The sequence below is a fragment of the Vipera ursinii genome, assembly GCF_947247035.1.
Source record: "Vipera ursinii genome assembly, chromosome: 9".
NCBI lineage: Eukaryota > Metazoa > Chordata > Lepidosauria > Squamata > Viperidae > Vipera > Vipera ursinii.
In genome coordinates, this window is record NC_139523.1 from 9,772,046 (window position 1) to 9,790,897 (window position 18,852).

At 43.5% G+C, this 18,852-nt stretch overlaps 1 protein-coding gene across 1 annotated transcript in view; it reads left to right on the top strand.

Moving 5' to 3' along the window:
* Positions 1 to 18,852, top strand: part of MFSD2A (MFSD2 lysolipid transporter A, lysophospholipid) — a 47,344-nt gene that overhangs the window by 14,483 nt on the left and 14,009 nt on the right. The window contains exons 4-9 of the mRNA XM_083369764.1: positions 5,515 to 5,638; positions 6,647 to 6,725; positions 8,500 to 8,672; positions 10,752 to 10,842; positions 14,481 to 14,602; positions 15,847 to 15,930. Of these exons, the coding sequence (XP_083225890.1) occupies positions 5,515 to 5,638; positions 6,647 to 6,725; positions 8,500 to 8,672; positions 10,752 to 10,842; positions 14,481 to 14,602; positions 15,847 to 15,930 (673 nt within the window). The remainder of the gene's footprint in view (positions 1 to 5,514; positions 5,639 to 6,646; positions 6,726 to 8,499; positions 8,673 to 10,751; positions 10,843 to 14,480; positions 14,603 to 15,846; positions 15,931 to 18,852) is intronic.

Here is an 18,852-nt window from a genome sequence, read left to right on the forward strand (position 1 = left end):
CAACTTTTTTCAGCACAGCTAATTACAAAATAAGGGACGCGGTGGCTCAGTGGGTTAGGGCGCGGAGCTTGTCGATCAGAAGGTCGGCAGTTTGGCGGGTCGAATCCCGAGTGCCGCGTAGCAGAGTGAGCGCCTGTTACTCGTCCCAGCTTCTGCCAACCTAGCAGTTCGAAAGCACGTAAAAATGCAAGTGGAAAAATAGGGATCACTACGGTGGGAAGGTAACGGCGTTCCGTGCGCCTTTGGCGTCTAGTCATGCCGGCCACATGACCACGGAGATGTCCTCAGACAAGCGCTGGCTCTTCGGCTTTGAAACGGAGATGAGCACCGGCCCCTAGAGTCGGAAACGACTAGCACGCTTGTGCGGGGGAAGCTTTACCTTTACATACAATTACAAAATAGAATGAGCGCTTCAGCTTTTTTTTTTACTGTATCAGCTTGACAAGTTCTAAGCAATTCAGTAGTGTAGGCAAACCGAGCAAGGAGAGAAGCAACCTGGAATTAAGGAGAAACGTCCTAACAGTTAGGAAGAAAAATTAATCAGTGGAACGGCTTGCCTCCAGAAGTTGTGGGTACTCCATCGCTGGAGGTTTTAAAGAGACCGGATAGCTACTTGTCTGAAATGGCACAGAGTAGAGTCTCCTGCTTGAGCAGAGGGTTAGACTAGAAGACCTCCAAGGTCACTTCTACTCTATTCTCTGCCTACAGGCTGGAATTTGATCCTTACAGGGCTGGAGGTTGACTCAACCTTCCACCCTTCAGTGGTTGGTAAAATGAGGATCCAGATTTTGGGGGACAATAATAGGCTGATTCTGTAGACTGTCCGGAGACCACTGTAAAGCACCATGAGATGGTACATAAGTCCTATTGTTTTAACAACAAACTACTTTAATCAGCAAAACCAAAAGTCAAAGTTTAATTTTGGTTTTTTGTGTGTGTGTCTTGGCCACAATGTTGCAGAAGCGGTTTCTAGATAGAAAGGAAACTGGATATATTCTTTGCCAGCTGCAGTTAGCTTTTGAAGAGCTCTGCTCTCTGGCTGGAGGGGTTCCTGAAAGGGCATTTCCCACCCCCCCTTCCCCTGAGCAAACCATATTTTCACCACTGGCCACGTCAGTTTCCTTTCTTTTCAGCTCTAGGTGCAGTCTGCAAAGATAAGCGAGCTGAGAAAGCTTGCGGAACGACTGAGTAACTAGCAACACCCGCGTTTATCAGAAGCAGCCAGGAGGAAGGGAGCAGCTCTGGGTTCAAGACCGGCTGAGCCACTACCTGGGGCTGCTTCATTGTTTTAGGGACACGTCATTTTTGTGTTCCACTTCACTGGAAAGAACTAGCCGGGAGGAAAATCCACGTGTCCAGGAACTTCCTCTTTCATTTCTTCCTTCCAGGTTAACTCTTTCGTGCAGGCTGCAAAAGAAACGAGAGAAAGAAGTCTGGTTTTTGTGGGATACGGGGAGTCCTCGACTTACAATAGTTCATTTAGGGACCGCTCAAAGTTACAACAGCACTAAAAAAAGGGGTGGACTTTTTTCACATTGATGTCCGTTACAGCATCCCCACGTTCATGTGATCCAAATTCGGATGCTTGGCAACTGAGTCCTATTTATGACGGTTGCCGTGTCCCGGAGTCACGCACGCGATCACTTTGGGTGACCTTCTGAGAAGCAAAGTCAGTGGGGAAGCCTGATTCATTTAACAACTGTGCCGCTAACTTAAAAGCTGCAGTGATTCACTTAACAGCCGTGGCAAGAAAGGTTGTAAAATGGGGGGGGGGAGGGAAATCACATAACTTTTTTGCTTAGCATCAGAAATTTTGGGATCACTTGTGATCATAAGCCAAGGACTACTGTATAAAATTATCTCCAGGGCATATGAGGTTGGCTACGACTCTCCTGACCTTCCCTAAGAGCTCAAAGACTCGGCTCTGCCAGTCAGCTTGGCGGCTCCAGTGGGGGAACATCATAAGGGGGGTGTGGCTGATCGATTAACAACAGATCCCATCCCCACCACCATCCTCCTCCCACCCTCCCCTCTTTTAATTGGGCTGCAGTGTTGTCGCTTTTTGTATTATTTATGTTTTTTAGTTTATCTAGTTTTTATCTTTTATGATTATAAGCTGCCCAGGGTTAGCTTCAGGTAAGATGGGTGGCCAGTAAATTTTACATACATAAGGTAAAAGGTAAAGGTTCCCCCGCACACGCGTGCTAGTCATTTCCGACTCTAGCGGCCGGTGCTCATCTCCGTTTCATAGCCAAAGAGCCAGCGCTTGTCCAAGGACGTCTCCGTGGTCATTTGGCCGGCATGACTAGACGCCAAAGGCGCACGGAACACTGTTACCTTCCCACCGTAGTGGTCCCTATTTTTCTACTTGCATTTTTACGTGCTTTCGAACTGCTAGGTTGGCAGAAGCTGGGACGCGTAACAGGTGCTCACTCTGTTACGCGGCACTCGGGATTCAACCCGCCAAACTGCCGACCTTCTGATCGACAAGCTCCGCGTCCTAACCCACTGAGCCACCGCGTCCCTACATACATATATACAAACAAACAAATAAATAAGACAGGCTGACCTAGGTGCAGAAAAGACACTTAATGTCAGAAGCCTGTTAAAATTTATTTCCTTCCTTCCTTCTTTCCTTCCTTCCTTCCTTCCTTCCTTCCTTCCTTCCTTCTCTTTTTCTTTTCCCTCCCCTCCCTTCCCCTTCCTTTCTTATCCCTTTATCTTCCTTTTCCTTTCCAAACAGACCATTGTTCTGGCACTCATAAAACTACCTAAAATGCATCTGCATACTCCCAGACGGTAACCTCTTGTGGTAGCAACGTTTAGAGAAGTTGAACTATGCGTGCCTCTGAATGATAGGTAAAATGTTCTCCCTTCTCCCACCTGGCTAAAAATAGACATTATAAATGAATGTTCTTTATTTCTCTTCCTCTTCTTGTCATCTCTGCTCAGTCCGTATGAGTTTTTTTGCCCGGACTGCTAGGAATCCATAAGAAGTAACCCATCTTCTGGAGGACAAGAACATTTTTCATTTGAACAATTAAAGTTTGAGGGCCAGCCTGTGCTGCAGGAAAAAATCATATCCTCTTCATTCTCCTTTTTGAAGGATGATTTTAATTTTACCGATGAGCATTTAGCATTTAGTCTTTCCCAACATCCAAATATCTAATGAGCTAAAAAAATCTAGGATGGCAGCAGTCTTTTCAGTTCCCCAAGTAAAGTCAATGCACCTGCAGATTACAGCACTGAAATGGTGCTGTAATTTTACTGAACATCTGAAGAAAAGGTAGTCCTCAACTTACGACTACAATTCAGCCCAAAATTTCCATTGCTAAAGAAGACAATTGTTAAGTGTCTTTTTACGACCTTTTATGCCCTGGTTGTTAAATGAATCGCTACAGTTGTTAAATTAATAACACATTTGTTGAGTGAATCTGGCTTCCGCATTGACTTTGCTTGTCAGAAGGTTACTAAGGGTGGTCACATGACCCCGGGGTACTGCAATCGTCATAAATACACGCCAGTTGCCAAGCGCCTGAATTTTGATCTCGGGACCCTAGGGATGCTGTCATGGTCATAAGTGTGAAAAATGCTCATAAGGCCCATTTTTCAGTGCCACAAACAGTCACTAAGCAAATGTTGTGAGTCAAGGACTACTTGTAGTTCGCGATCTACCAAAACTTACACACTCATTCATTTATTTGTTATGAAAATGTCCCCAAACTCTTAGTTGGTTTTGCTGCAGAGCCTTCATCTTCTGGATACCCTTATTTAAATGTGCAATTGTCCTACAGGGAAGTAAAGCCAGCTAAACATGTTCAGTCCATTCACTTGAATGGATTGGCTGGATTCCTCTTTTCCCTGTCCTCCTTTATACACATCAGGCATGCACACTTGATCTCGCTAACCTTTCTCCCAGTCTAAAGGAGACCATCTTTCATGTTGCTGTCACTTGCAAGTGGTGTTTAAATTTGTCTAGTCCTCTTCCTGCTGCTTGTCTGGACAATTTTTCCCTTGGAACAAAATTTTTGCAAAAACATTGCTTTGCTTATGATGCTTTGTGGGAATTTGTTTCACCAACCTAGGTCCTAGGAGTTGTTCATGTGTAGGGTCACTTGGAAACTTTAAAGCTCTTAGAAATTTGTGAGACCCATGGACCTGAAGGAGTGTAGACTGAGGGATTCTGGGAGTTGAAGTCCACACATCTTCAAAGTGCCAAGGTTGAGTGACATTGGACTAGGGAGAATCATACTTAACTGAATTCCATGGAACTTAGGAATATGGTTTAGGTTAGAGGTTAAGGTTCAGTCTTACTCATTTTATTTCATATTGGGGCTGGCAAATCATGGCTTCCTAACTTATTTAGGAAGATACAAATTTACTGTTGAAATTAACAGTAGGCATCTTGACATCCTCCAGATGTTTCGGTAGGTCTCTCTTACAGTCCTTTTCTGTCGGCTGCGATAGTTGGGACCGGGAGAAGCTGAAGGCCACAACATCTAAAAAACAACAGATTCTGTATGGCTTAGGAAGAAGTCTAACTCAGAGGAAACTTTGTGTGTGGGTTAGCTGAACAAGCTGCAATGACTTGGTTGGAGAGTCGCTAAGCTGTATTTAGAAGAATGGCTTAAATCCTCCAGTGCACAAAGCCAAGGATTCCATGCCAGGTTTGATGTCATTCTAGGACCGTCTTGTGAGCCATGTTGAAAGCTCCACTCAAAAGGGGGGAAAGGGGCTTGTTTTGAGTGGACAAGGAGCTTTAAGGGGTACATTAGGTGCTCGAGGCCCTTAGAAGTCTTAAGAGATTCATTTTGCAATGAAAAAAAAGGCCTAACGTCTAAGGGCACCAAAATGATGTCCTTAGCCCATCGTCTTGTTTGTTTATTCCTACCTTAAGCCAGAAAGAAGCAAACCACTTAATGGCTTAGGGCCATCAGTGAATGCTGAGTGTGTGCATGAGAGAAGGGGAGAGAAGAAAGAGAGAGGCTGGGTTCACATACTTTACAGGATTAAGCCAACTGTGTGGTTCAGCTGTTTGTTGGTTCTCCCCTGTTGCTCAGCATGCTGGACCAATTAAGCCATCAGGATAAGCCACCATATGGTGCATTTCTTTGGGCTTGGCTCTGGGAAGCAGTTATATTGTGTTAACTTGGGCTGCGCATTGTGAGAAAATTGGCATTGGGTAGAAACCTGAGTGAGCGTGTTGTGTCGGTGGCTTTCCTTAAATCTTCTGCTGCCTTTGCACATTCTCATTGAAATGCTCCATAACTGTTGTTAAGTTTCGGTTTTCAGCTGGGGTTAACCAGTTCAGGATGCAGCCAATGGGATCCGAACAGAACTATGAGGTCTCTTGCCCAGTCGGTTGGGATTTTTGCAGAGATGGTGATGATCAGTCCACCTTAAACCAACTTCATGCATGTCTGAATGATGTGACAGCTCAACCCTGGCTTTTGTTGTCTTTTCTGCAAGCACCCCAGTATATTAACTCTTTCATTTGGTTTGAACCTCTGACAGGATTGTCTTTTCCACTCCCTTTGGTGTGACCTCCTACTTCCTGATATGGTTTGTGCCTGAGATCTCTCAAGGGCACGTGATGTGGTACCTTTTCTTCTACTGCATGTTTCAGACTCTTGTGACGGTGAGTCTGTCCTTTCCAAACAATTGGATTTATGTGCCTTCATCTTCTCTGTGTTCCCTTCCTTCCCTTGCCCTGCCCTCGCTTACCTTGGTCTTCTGCTCCATACAGTGCCTTCACTGGCCATCGTAAAACCAGCATATAGGTAAAATGCTGGATTTAAGGTTATAAAAGCAGGATGGAGCTAAAATAAGTAAGAAGTGAACATTTTAGCCAGGGCTCTTCAAACTTGGCCTTTTTATGACTTCTGGACTTCAACTCCCAGAATTCCTCAGTCAGGCATGCTGGCTAGGGACTTCTGGGAGTTGATGTCCACAGGTCTTCACTTGCCAAGTCTGGAGAGCCCTGCTCTAAATCAAAACTGTCTATAGCACGGCTGGGTACATACATGCTCTCAGCATGCCTGGCTGAGAAATTCTGGGAGTTGAAGTCCACAAGTCATAAAAGGGCCAAGTTTGAAGACCCCTGATTTTAGCAATGAGAAGCAGCCTTGATTAGACTCTGCTGTGTATATATTGCTATAGAACGTATATTTCTGATAACCCATTTCTAAAATAAGATCCCAGTCCTCCTTGTTCTATTGCAGGCACATCCACTTCATCCCACTACGTGAAATCTCTTGCTTTAATTTTTCCAGTTGTAGGAATATTTTCTAGTCCTTGTAATTGTGTGGGGCAGAGGCACCATTTTTTCCATAGAGGGGTCCCAGTCAATTCATCAATGTAGCCCAATAAAATCTGAATGAGATTTTGTGTGCTGAATATGCTCTGAAGTCTTCCACCATATTTTTTGGAATTAAGTTTGGCCTGTTGGTCTCTGTCCATGTAAGGTCCCAAATGTGGTTTCTCTCTCCCCTCCATCCCCAAATTATTTCTTCCAAAAATGTTATGTCCTATCAAATCAAATCTAGATTGCAGCCATGGACCAGCATATTATCCTTTTATATTATGCATTTACAAGAGGAATTTGTATGTGCAGGCTCAGAATCTTTCCTTCTTTTCTCCCTGGCAGTGCTTCCATGTTCCTTATTCAGCCCTCACCATGTTCATCAGCAGAGAGCAGAGTGAAAGGGATTCTGCCACAGCCTACCGTAAGAAACCCCCATTTCCGTTTATGCAACACCAAGATCAAAAGCTTCCACCCTTCTAGTTATGGAAGCTGATTCTTCCTCTTCTGATACACTGAACTGCAAAACACCACAACTTGTATGTGTGTTTGTCTATATAGTATGTTTAAATGTGTGTTATGTATGTGTACACTTTGAGAGCAAGCAATTAAATTTCATTTTTAATGTGCGCCATTGTGCCCACAGTAAAAAAATGACAATAAAGGCTTGTCTGTCTGTCTGTCTGTCTGTCTATCTATCTATCTATCTATCTATCTATCTATCTATCTATCTATCTATCTATCTATCTTGTTGTTGGTAGTTGCAAAGTTGTGTCTGACCCATCCCAACTCCATGGACAACGTTCCTCCAGGCCTTCCTATCCTCTACCATCTTCTGGAGTCCATTTAAGCTCACGCCTACTGCTTCAGTGACTCCATCCAGCCACCTCATTCTCTGTCGTCCCCTTCTTCTCTTGCCCTCAATCTTTCCCAGCATTAGGCTCTTCTCCTTCCTTCTCATTAGGTGGCCAAAGTATCTATCTATCTATATATCCAGTTCTCAATACATATGTAAGCTTACATGTTTGCACCCTAGATGGCTTTATGGGAGATCTATTAGTTCACTGATGATCGTATGTCAGTCTTTGCAGAAACATATATAAAATTGCTATTTGGACGCAAGGATCCTTTTTAATTAATTTATTTCCCAATGGATACTTCTAATATTTATCCCAGTAATCTTAAAGAAATCTAAAGTCATTTTTGCCTCAACAAGTATTTAGCTTTCTTAGGTACCAAGTTGAGATTAAATGGAAGTGATAGGAATAAGTCTGCTTGTAGAGTTCTCCAATACATGTTTCCAGTGTGGTGACTTTTGCCTCCTTGCAAAAACCCAGGCTGTACTACATTAGCACGTTTAAGGTAGCGCTTATGCGCTGTCTTGAATCCTTCATCCTGGTAATCCATTCCACTTATCTAATGTGTAAAGAGCAGCTCATTGTAGTCATAGGAACTTTCTGATCACAAGTCAAAACATGATCTCTGTCAATAGTGACGTAACCAGATGTAAAGAACTTGAGGCTTATTAGGACTCCTACCTCTTTCCCTGTTTCATAATTCACAGCTCAGATCTCATTTTCTCCCTCTTTGGGGGAAGAATATAACCTAATAGCTAGGAGATGAGAGATACAGGTGAATTATTTTCTCTGATGTTTGAGAAACCCATCTTCAAGAGGTGCTAACTTGTACATGGCTGTCAAGATGTTTTCAGATGGCTGCATATTACTTGGAACATCTTGACTGAATGCTAAGCTACATGCTAAGCTATCATGCTAAGCTACAAAGTCTGGTTAAGCAAACATAGGTTCTGTCTTCATATAATATTCTAGCCCCCTACCCCACCTCCACCTCAGTGAAGCATATTATAGCATATTATAGCTTAGCAGGATGGCTTGATTGAAGCTGGTGTTCACTAGCTGATAAACCAAAAACTCCATTGTGGTTCAGCTTAGAATGTTGGTCAACCATTGGTTGTTTATGAACCTAATCTTGGCATGTGCCATTTATGCTTCATGAGGTGGTGTCATAAGTGAACTAGATTGGATGGACCCACAGCTAACATAAAGCATGGTTTAGTTGAACCAAGTGTGAACACTGATATTCAGGTGCTCAGCGAGTTAAAACCGGCATCTACCACTACTTTTGAAAGGGGACCCTACCTATGTTTTATTAATTCTAATCTCTCCCTTGTTCTACAGGTATGACAGTGGAGGTCCTTGGAACAGTCCTAGGAACAGCCATCCAAGGACAGATTGTGGGGAAGGTAGATACTCCTTGTATTTCCGACCCACCTTTCTTGAACACAAACAATTCTTCAGTGGTCTTAGAAGAAGTCAACATCACGCATGACACTGGTTCACTCTCTGATACGGTATGGACCCTTATGGAGAATTTCATGTTTTCTCTACAATGCCGTCAAGTTAGGTCCATTCATCTTAAACTTGCTAAGGTTGAGAAACATTGTGGTAAAGGTTTGGCTGAAGCTTGGTTTGGGTTTCTCAAATCAAGGATGAGTTGAGAAAAAGACAATATTTGTTTTTGTTGCTGCTTTGTCTGGTTAACCAAAGTGAAAAGACTGATATTCTAGCTTTAGAGGTGGAATGTCGTAGATTATGCCTTGGTGGAGCAGTGGGCTAATGCCTCCTTAAGTAACACCAGCTGCCTGTAATTATTGCAGGTTCGCATCCCACCAGGCTCAAGGTTGACTCAGCCTTCCATCCTTCCGAGGTAGGTAAAATGAGGACCCAGATTGTTGGGGGCAATAAGCTGACTTTGTAATAATGCCGCTTGGGGGAGGGGCCCCCGAAAGCCCTAATAAGCAGGCATATACATAGAATGAAGGCTATTGCTAAGCACATTTGATTTGTGCTTAGATTGTAAGCCGCTCTGAGTCTTCGGAGAAGGGCGGGATATAAATGGGATAAAAAAAAATTATCTTTTCCTTGGGAACAAAAATGGGAGAGAGCTATTGTCCAACTTCTTGTTCATTCCAAAAGACAGTTGGGAACAGATCAAAGATGCTTCAACTAGTTATTAGCCTCTAATTTTGGGGTTCCACATACGTTGGATCCAAAGCTAATTAAATGGGCTAGATGTGGACAACATGCTAAGCCTCAACAAGCTAACCCATGTCAAAATAGATCCTGCTTAAAGGTTTAGTGTGCAAATGCAGTCACTTGGTGTGTTGCTGACCAAGTTGTTTTGGTCATTTAGAAGTGTTGGTGGCGTAAATTCTGTTGACTCTTTAGAGAAACAATATTATTGATATATAGTTCCTCAGATTTAGCTACTAATCTGCAGATCTTGTAACATGAAAACCAGGATGTCTTTTCTAATCAAAGTTTGGTTTTATCTGGGAGAATTGTTGGGATTCTGGGGTTATAAATACTGATTAATAGTTTAATTTATAAAACACTATGAACAAGATGAAAAATCCACCTCTTAATGTTTCTGGGGACCATCATTTACAGTAGCTAAAATGCTTACTAACCCAAACCAGGTCACCATGAATTGTGGAACCAACTATGTTTAAAATAAGCCATGGTTTACTTCAGTGCGTGAAACCAACCAGGGTGTTTGTTATGTTGCTGAAATTTTGTATCATACCCCAGTCAAATTCTCTGGGTGCCTTATATAAAAAAACTGCTTTTAACTGAATTTCTTTCGGCTTGGGGGATGGTTGCTGGCTAGAGGCTGTAATAAATGAAAAACAAAATTGAAACTGCTTTGGGAAGGAATATTATACTGTTACTGTTCATAAATAAATTGTATAATAATGTTATTGTTCATAAAACTTTTTTAATACTTCATGGCCAAGGACAGGGAGTCCTCAATTTACAATGATTTGTTTAGCAACAGTCCAAACTTACAGTAGTGCTAAAAAATGACTTATGACCCATGTTCGAAGTAATGACCATCACACTACATCAGCCGTCTTCAAACATGGCCCTTTTATGACTTGTGGACTTCAACTCCCAGAATTCCTCAGCTAGCATAGCATAGCTGGCTGAGGAATTCTGGCAGTTGAAGTCCACAAGTCATAAAAGGGCCAAGTTTGAAGACCCCTGCATTCCATGGTGTGGTGTGTCACATGATTGCAATTTGGGTGTTTGGCAACTGACTCGCATTTACAACAGTTGCAGCATCCAGTCATGGGAGTTGCAATCTTCCCAGTTGACTTCCAACAAGCTGGGAAGGCAGAATTATTGAACGACTGCATGATTCACTTAGTGACTCACATGACTCACGTGAACAGCCACAATAAAAAGGGTCATAAAATTGACCTAAGCATCACCCAGTGATCAAAATTCCAGTCCCCATTGTGGTTGTCAGTCGAGGAATATTTCTAAGCATTCCAGTGATGCTTTTCTACAAAGATTTCCTGCTTGAAGTATTGATCTCATTTGAAATGTTCCTCTTTTTTCCCACTGTTCTTTCTATCCTTTTACAGAAAAATGCCTATATGATTGCAGCCGGGGTCATTGGTGGGATTTATATTCTTTGCGCTGCCATTCTGTCTCTGGGCGTGCGGGAAAGGCAAGGTAAGCCAAGTGAATCGACTCACATCATGCAATAGTATGTATTCCCAACTATGGCGACTTCTACATGTGTGGACTTTAGTTCCCTGATAGCAGGTGCAAATAACTTGGTGCATTTGTTGAGTTCAAAGCATAGAAGAGTTTAGTGTTGCTATTGCTATCTATACACAAGAATCTAGTCAATGATTGGTCAAAGCTAAATTGGCACTAGATAAGGGACAATGGAATTCAAGGGGGGGGTGGACTTGGGTCTTTTGTGGCAATGCAAGGACTTCTAACTTATGACACATTTAACTCCACCTTCTATTTCAGCCTGCTCTTCTCCTACACCAGAATTCCTCAGTTGGCATTGTCTTGCTTAGAATTCTGGAAATAGAAGTTCACACAAATTGCCAAGGTTGAGGTAACCTGGCTTAGATACACCTCTCTAGAGGAATAGAATAGAATAGAATAGAATAGAATAGAATAGAATAGAATAGAATAGAATAGAATAGAATAGAATAGAATAGAATAGAATAGAATAGAATAGAATAGAATAGAGCTGGAAGGGACCTTGGAGGTCTTCTAGTCCAGCCCCCTGCTCAAGCAGGAGAACCTATACCATCTCAGACAAGTGACTGTCTAGCCCAGGGGTCGGCAACCTCGGCTCTTTTATGACTCGTGGACTTCAACTCCCAGAATTCCTGAGCCAGCTATGCTGGGAGTTGAAGTCCACGAGTCATAAAAGAGCCGAGGTTGCCGACCCCTGGTCTAGCCTCTTCTTAAAAATCTCCAGTGATGGAGCGCCCATGATTTCTGGAGGCTGGTTGTTCCACTGGTTGATTGTCCTCACTGTCAGGAAGTTTCTCCTTAATTCCAGGTTGCTTCTCTCTTTGATCAGTTTCCAACCATTGTTTCTCGTCCTTTCCTCTGGTGCTTTGGTGAACAACCTGCCCCCCTCTTCCTTGTGGCAGCCCCTCAGATACTGGAACACTGCTCTCATGTCTCCCCTATTTCTTCTTTTCTTTAGACTAGCCAAACCCAAGTCCCGTAGCGGTGATTCTTCACATGATCTTGATTCTATGCCTCTGTTTATACAACCCAGGATTGTATTAGCTTTTTTGGCTGCTGCTGCACACTGCTGGCTCATAGTCAAGTGATCATCCACTAGGACTCCAAGGTCCCTCTCACAGTTGCTGTTTTTAAGCCAGGTCTCGCCTAATCGGTATTTGTACCTTTGGTTTTTTTATGCCTAAATGTAGGATTTTGCTTTTCTCCACATTGGAACTGATTTTCTTGAATCTTGAAAGTGAAAGACTCAGCCTAGTTGGTTGAGTCACTGAGGTCAAACAGATTGTGAATCTGTAATTTGAGTTGAGCCATCTGCTAATATAATCTATTGCATCAATGAGGAAATATTGTGGTGTACATGGACACCTCTGTGGAAGCCTACAAGATCCTGACCATTTTGTTAAATATGCTTTTACTTTAAAAGAATGAATAGGAATTTAATCATGCCAGCAATTATTTATTTCAGTCCTGCCTTTCCTCTGAGTGTGCAAAGATGTGTTACACAGGAGTTTTCCCCAAGAGTATTTCCGCAACTAGAATCCTGGAAAGTAGATTGGACTTGAGTGGGAGAAAGGCTGGCTCAGAGTCATTCAAGAGCCCCATGATTTAAGGGGGAGCTGAATTTGTCAAGTGGGGAGATGCATCATCCACATCCCTACCTTCCTTTAATCCCGGCCAGTCACTTCAATCTTTCTCTGGCCCCAAAGATACACCCTGATGACATCTTTCTAATTAAGGGTGGATTTTTTTTTTCTCTTGTCGGATACCGGAGGCACGTTCAGTATTGCTACTCCTACTGATTACAGACAGACCCGTTGGTGGGTTACAAAAGTCGCTTGCTTGCCCCTTGGGTCATCCTGATTGTAACTTTCTCTCCAGCGGCCCCTCCTGTTTAGCGCCTGAGTGAACACAGGGAGAAAATGACTGCCTTGTGCAAGAGTTGGGATTGCATAAACCTGTCATGGCTGGCCTCAGCTTCTCTCTCACGAAGCAACCCCACATTCTGGTTCTAACTAGCCATAGGGAAGCAGAGGTTGGCTCACTCCCCGGACATGTTCTCTGCTTTGTCTTCTGTGGGACGTGACAGCCTCTCCAACCTCTTGAAGGAAAGCACCCTCTCAAGCTCACGGTGGTGTGGAGGCCTTGTCTGGAGGATGCTTATCTAAAGGGCCACTCCTCTTGAGCAAATATTACTTGATGCCTCGCCCTTATCCACACACTCCACATCTGAGAAATCCTCAGTGTTCCTTGAAGGGAAAAGCTGTATCACCTGATGAGCAAATATTAAGATTAGCCGAGAGGGGAAGTATGATGGGCAAACTGCCAAAGATAAGGCTGATAGGATGATGTCATCAAAATATTGGGCTGGATCATCTGGCTCACATTAGCTAAAGATAGCACGCATTTAGTCCATTATAGACAATCCTCAACTCACAATCATTTGTGTAGCAACTGGCACTGAGAAAAGTCACTTTCAACCGGTCATTGCATTTATGAGAGTAGCAACATCCCCACGGTCACGTGTTCAAAATGGAGGCACTTGGCATTTACAAAGGTTGCAGGGGTCACATGATCGCCATTTGCGACCTTCCCAGGCAGCTTCCAGCGGGGGAATCAATGGGGGGGAGCTGGATTCACTTAACAACATGGCAATAAAAGATTGCAAAGTCAGGTGTGATTCACTTAATAACCACCCTGGGAAATTCTGGTCCTCGTTGTGGGTCATAAGTTGAGGACCCTCTATTTCTAAATGACTATGGAGATTCTCAATCATCACCCAGGTCACGGTTGTCCCAAAGGTGCCTTTCCAAAGGGCAACTGGACTTTCTTGATTATTGTTTCCTTGAAAAAGTTTCGCTTCTCATCCAAGAAGTGAAGAATGAACTGAAAAAGCTTCTTGAGAAGTGAAATATTTTCAAAGAAAAAAAAAACCAAGGAACTACCTGCATCTACTTTGTCTCAAATATTTTTGCATTGATTTTGTCTTTGCCTTTGTTTCCCCCTGTGGTAGAGAAAGGGATGGGCTGAAGGAAATGAACACTGAACAAATGCAGTTCAGGGAAAACCCTTGAACAGGCCTGTTGCGTAAGGGGTGTTTGCGTCATTCTTAAGTTTTGTATTATTAGGGGAAAGAGTGAAAATGTCTGTGTTTCACTCTAGTCTTATAAAAAGAAGACTCTCCCGCAAAACAGCTGATTTGAGCTCATTCCTGCCATGAAGGAAGGGCTCACTCAAGGCAGTTGTCCTTTTAAACCAGCGTTTCCCAACCTTAGGAACTTGAAGATGCGTGGACTTCAACTCCCAGAATTCCCCAGCCAGCTCTGCTGGCTGGGGAATTCTGGGAGTTCAAGTCCACGCATCTTCAAGTTCCTAAGGTTGGGAAACGCTGGTTTAAACGTTTTTGGACATCTTCCTCCTCCTCTGGCTGGCAAAATTAGGATAAATTATGCAAACAAGAACAATTATGGAATTACACAGCACATGAAAAGTAACAAATGGAACGTCTTAGAGATATGGTAGCAAAATATGTACGATCCAGAACATCCATGGAAGGGAAGAGCGTCACCTGCTCCTTGTGCTTTGCTCCACAGAGTCTTCTGAGCTTCAATCTGCTGAGCCCGTTTCCTTCTTCCAAGGTTTGAAGCTAGTTATGAAACATGGACCCTACATCAAGCTGATTGCGGCTTTCCTATTCACCTCCCTCGCTTTCATGGTGAGAAAATCTTCCCCCACCACACCTTCTAGACTTCTTCATCACATGTTTTTTCAGGGTTATTTTTTTAACCAGAGCAAAAACTGAACCAACACCCCCACCCGGTCCTTGAACTTACCTGGAACGCATTTACTAGAACACAGGCTGTCCTCGACTTACAACCATTCATTTAGTTTAGAGTTACAACAACATGAAAAAAGTGACAATTGCTCCTCGTTCTTACAAGTGTCGCAGCATCCTCACAGTCATGTAATCAGAATTCGGGCACTTGGTGACCTGCATGTACTTACAATGTTTGCAGTGTCCCGGGGTCAAGTGATTACCATTTGTGACCTTCCCAGATGGATTCTGACAAGCAAAGTCAATGGGGGAAGCTGATTCACTTAACAACTGCATGATTCACTTAACACCCATAGCAAAAAGGGTAATAAAATTGGCAACAGGAATTCTTGTCCCAATTGTGGTGGTAAGTCAAGGACCTTTTGCATCTAAACTGGGGCCCCAGCCGGGCCGCACAAACAAGCAGAGCCCCATCTGTAGGATGCAGGCAGCACACAAAACCACACCCCCTCCAGTCCGCAGAAAAACCTCTCTCCATGAAATTGATCCCTGGTGCCCAAAAGGTTGGGGACCTCTGATCTAGAGTATTTCCTAAATGGATCCCAGATCTTTCTTCTCAATGTTTAATCTAGAAAGGTCTACGCTCTGGTTGATAAGCCTATTTTGATTATGTGGAGAAAGTTGAAGGACTCTACATGTTCTGAATCTAGATGCTCCCTAAGAATGCCCACAGCCTCAACATTTTGGAGAATGTACTGCGCAAAGAGCATGGATAATGCTGAGGTCACTGCTCAGCTAAATACTTCTGCTCTGTTGTTTGCTTCCAGTTCAATAATGAACAATGAATTCCACTTCCCACCCTTCGGCTCTCTTCTCTGCTTCCCGGTCCTTAAGTAGTCAAAACAAAGATCTGTATTCTTTCAGGTCTTTGCTTCTGGAATTTTACAGAGTAGTGTTTTTCTCAACCTTGGCATCATTATGATGTGTGTGGACTTCAACTCAACAGAACTTTTGGATTAGGGAATTCTGGGGCTTGAAGTCCACACATCTTAAAATTTCCAAGATTAAGAAACATTGTCCTAGAAGAACTTTAGTCTGGTAAGATTTTTTTCCCCAATTGCCATCTTTTCTCTTTGCCAAAATGCTCCTGCTTTTTCCCACTGACATCTCTTGTTTCTTCTCAGCTGTTGGAAGGAAATTTTGCCTTGTTCTGCACTTATACCTTGGGGTTCCGCAACGAGTTCCAGAACATTCTGCTCGCTATCATGGTATGTATACTGCAAGGCATGCAATGACTTCCCTCCCTCCCTTCTCTTTCTTTCTTTCTTTCTTTCTTTCTTTCTTTCTTTCTTTCTTTCTTTCTTTCTTTCTTTCTTTCTTCCTCTTTTCTTTTCTTCTGTTCCACACCTTCTACCGTCTCTGGCATGAAGAGAGGGAGTTATGAGGGAGGTAGGCTGCTGGTCCAGATTCTCCTTGGTTACAAGCCTCCAAAGACAGCTGGAGAATCCAGTTCCTTAGTCCATCTACCTCATTTTGCAGCGTGAGAACAGGATGCTGTTTTTTCTCAAAGCATAATTATAATGTAATGCCATAAGACTGTATTGACACAGGCTTAATTGGCTCAGTTGCAAACCTCAGGGCTGATGTTGTATAACCTACTAAGCTTGCTTGGTTAGTTTGCATGTGGTTTAGTGCATCGGGTAAACTTAGTTCATCTGATTACTGTGTAATAAACTGATTAGTTAAAATACTTTCTCAACTGTAAAGTTGGATTATTTATTTACTGCCAATCTTTATCCTTGTGGACTTTGGGTGGGCCACCATATCATGAAACCTAATACAAGAAAACAGGAATGCAACGAAGACCCCATAATGAGGCACCGAAGGAGTTCTTTGAAGTAACACAGACTGTTCTCCAGATTCCAAACCCTGTATGTTTAAACTGTATATAAGGTGATTCTTTTTTAGGAGTCCTTCATCTTGTAACGGTGAGGTGCCTCCCTTTATGTATGCATAAATAAAGAGATTAAGGGACGTGGTGGCTCAGTAGGTTAGGACGCTGAGCTTGTCGATCAGAAGGTTGGCAGTTTGGTGGGTCAAATCCCGAGTGCCGCGTAACAGAGTGAGCGCCTGTTACTCGTCCCAGCTTCTGCCAACCTAGCAGTTCGAAAGCACGTCAAAATGCAAGTAGAAAAATAGGGACCACTACGGTGGGAAGGTAACAGCGTTCCGTGCGCCTTTGGCGTCTAGTCATGCCGGCCACATGACCACGGAGACGTCCTTGGACAAGCGCTGGCTCTTCGGCTTCGAAACGGAGATGAGCACCGGCCCCTAGAGTCGGAAACGACTAGCACGTGTGTGCAGGGGAACCTTTACCTTTACTAAAGAGATATTGATCTATTTTTCCAACTTGGGTCCTATTTAGGAAAGGCAGATGAGGCTAATGAATCTTGCCAACATTTGGGCTAACAAATAGGGCTTCATCCTTGCTCTGTGAATCTCCAGCAGGGATCCCAACCTTGGCAACTTGGCGTGGCTGCTGGGGAATTCTGGGAGTTAAAGTGCATAGGTCTTAAATTTGCCAAGGTTGGGGACCCCTGCTCTATAGAGACATCTAGACTACAGATCAGATCTGGTCTTTCCTGGCAAGGCATCACCCAATAGATCCCAGGGTTGAGCTGTTTAATACAGACAGTAAGTCCTTGACTTACAACCACTTGTCTAGTTTGAAGTTACAACGGCACTAAAAAAAATAAGTTATGACTGTCTTTCATACCATTGCAGCATCCCCACAGTCACGTGATCAAAATTCAAATGCTTGGCAACTGGCATGTTTTTATGACGGTTGCAGTGTCCTGGGGTCACGTGACCACTTTTTATGGTCTTCTGATGAGCAAAGTCAAGGGGGAAACCAGATTCACTTAACAACCGTATTAGTAACTCAAAAGCCCGCACTGATTCAACTTAACCATTGCACCAAGAAAGGCTGTAAAAGGGTTGACAAAACTCACTTAACAACTGTTTTGCTTAGCAATGGAAGTGTTGGACTCCATTGTGGTCGTAAGTCGAGGACTGCCTGTATCAAAGTTAAGAGAGTCGTGGGTGAATGCATGCACCCAGTGGTATCTTCAGCCGTCTGATTCTGCAAGGGAACCGGAGGGCATTAAGGGGAAACCATCCTTAAAGAAGGCTAGCCCAGGCAATTAACCCTCTTTCTGGAAAGATAGAGTCGGTGATTGCAAACAAGGCTTTCTTTGTGTGCTTTTAGTGCTGGGTTTGAAAAGAGACAAGAAACAAAAACCAGGCTGGTCTTTTGTCCAAAGCCTGCCATTTTCTCTCTTTCCCCCCCCCCCCTTAATCATGTGAAAAAAGCCTGTCTTGATCAGGGGGAGAGAGGCTATGAATGGAATTCTTGGAGCCAAATTGTCTGAGAAGGCCTGAGCAGGAGGAGAAAAGATCAGATTCTCTGCCAAGCCAGGAAAGAGTAGAAGCCCCCTTGTATCTCCAGGCAGTGAGGAAAGTAGCCCATTTTGGGGGGGGGGATCTACGAAATGCACTGGATCCTAAACTAATCAAACTGTCTGGGGGGGTGGGAATCCAATAGCTAAAGCCATCAAAATGTACAACATGCTTTTTTTTAAAAAAACAACACCACAATTTTGCAAGTCATCTGAAGGGATGACTCTGAACTGTAGCTGAGAGTGGACACCATCAGATTTAGCGCTGCAAACTCCCGGCCATAATTTGCTCATTTGCTTTCCTTTCCCACATTCTCAAAAACCACCTTCTCGTTGAATGGCGAACAGAGGAACATGCTTGTTTCCTCTCCCCACCCCACCCACCCCACCCACACACATGCACAGACACACGCCCATTCCAAGCTTTCCCAAGTCTATTACAAACCTATGTGCCAAATTTGAGAAGTTTGTTTTGCTTTGAGCTTGCCTTGTGTTTTTGATGCCTTTAGATATTGCACTTACCCAGCCTCTCTGCTTAATTTATGGTCCAGTGCATTCTTCATAACCCCAAAGTTAGCTTTAATTCAAGGCCAGTGGTGGGATTCAAATAGGTGAACAACCGGTTCTCTGTGTGGATGCCGCTTCCAGAAGTCCATTCTGGGCCTGGGCAACAACAAATTAGCTACCAGTTCTGCTGAAGTGGTGTGAACAGGCTGAACCCCACCACTGTTC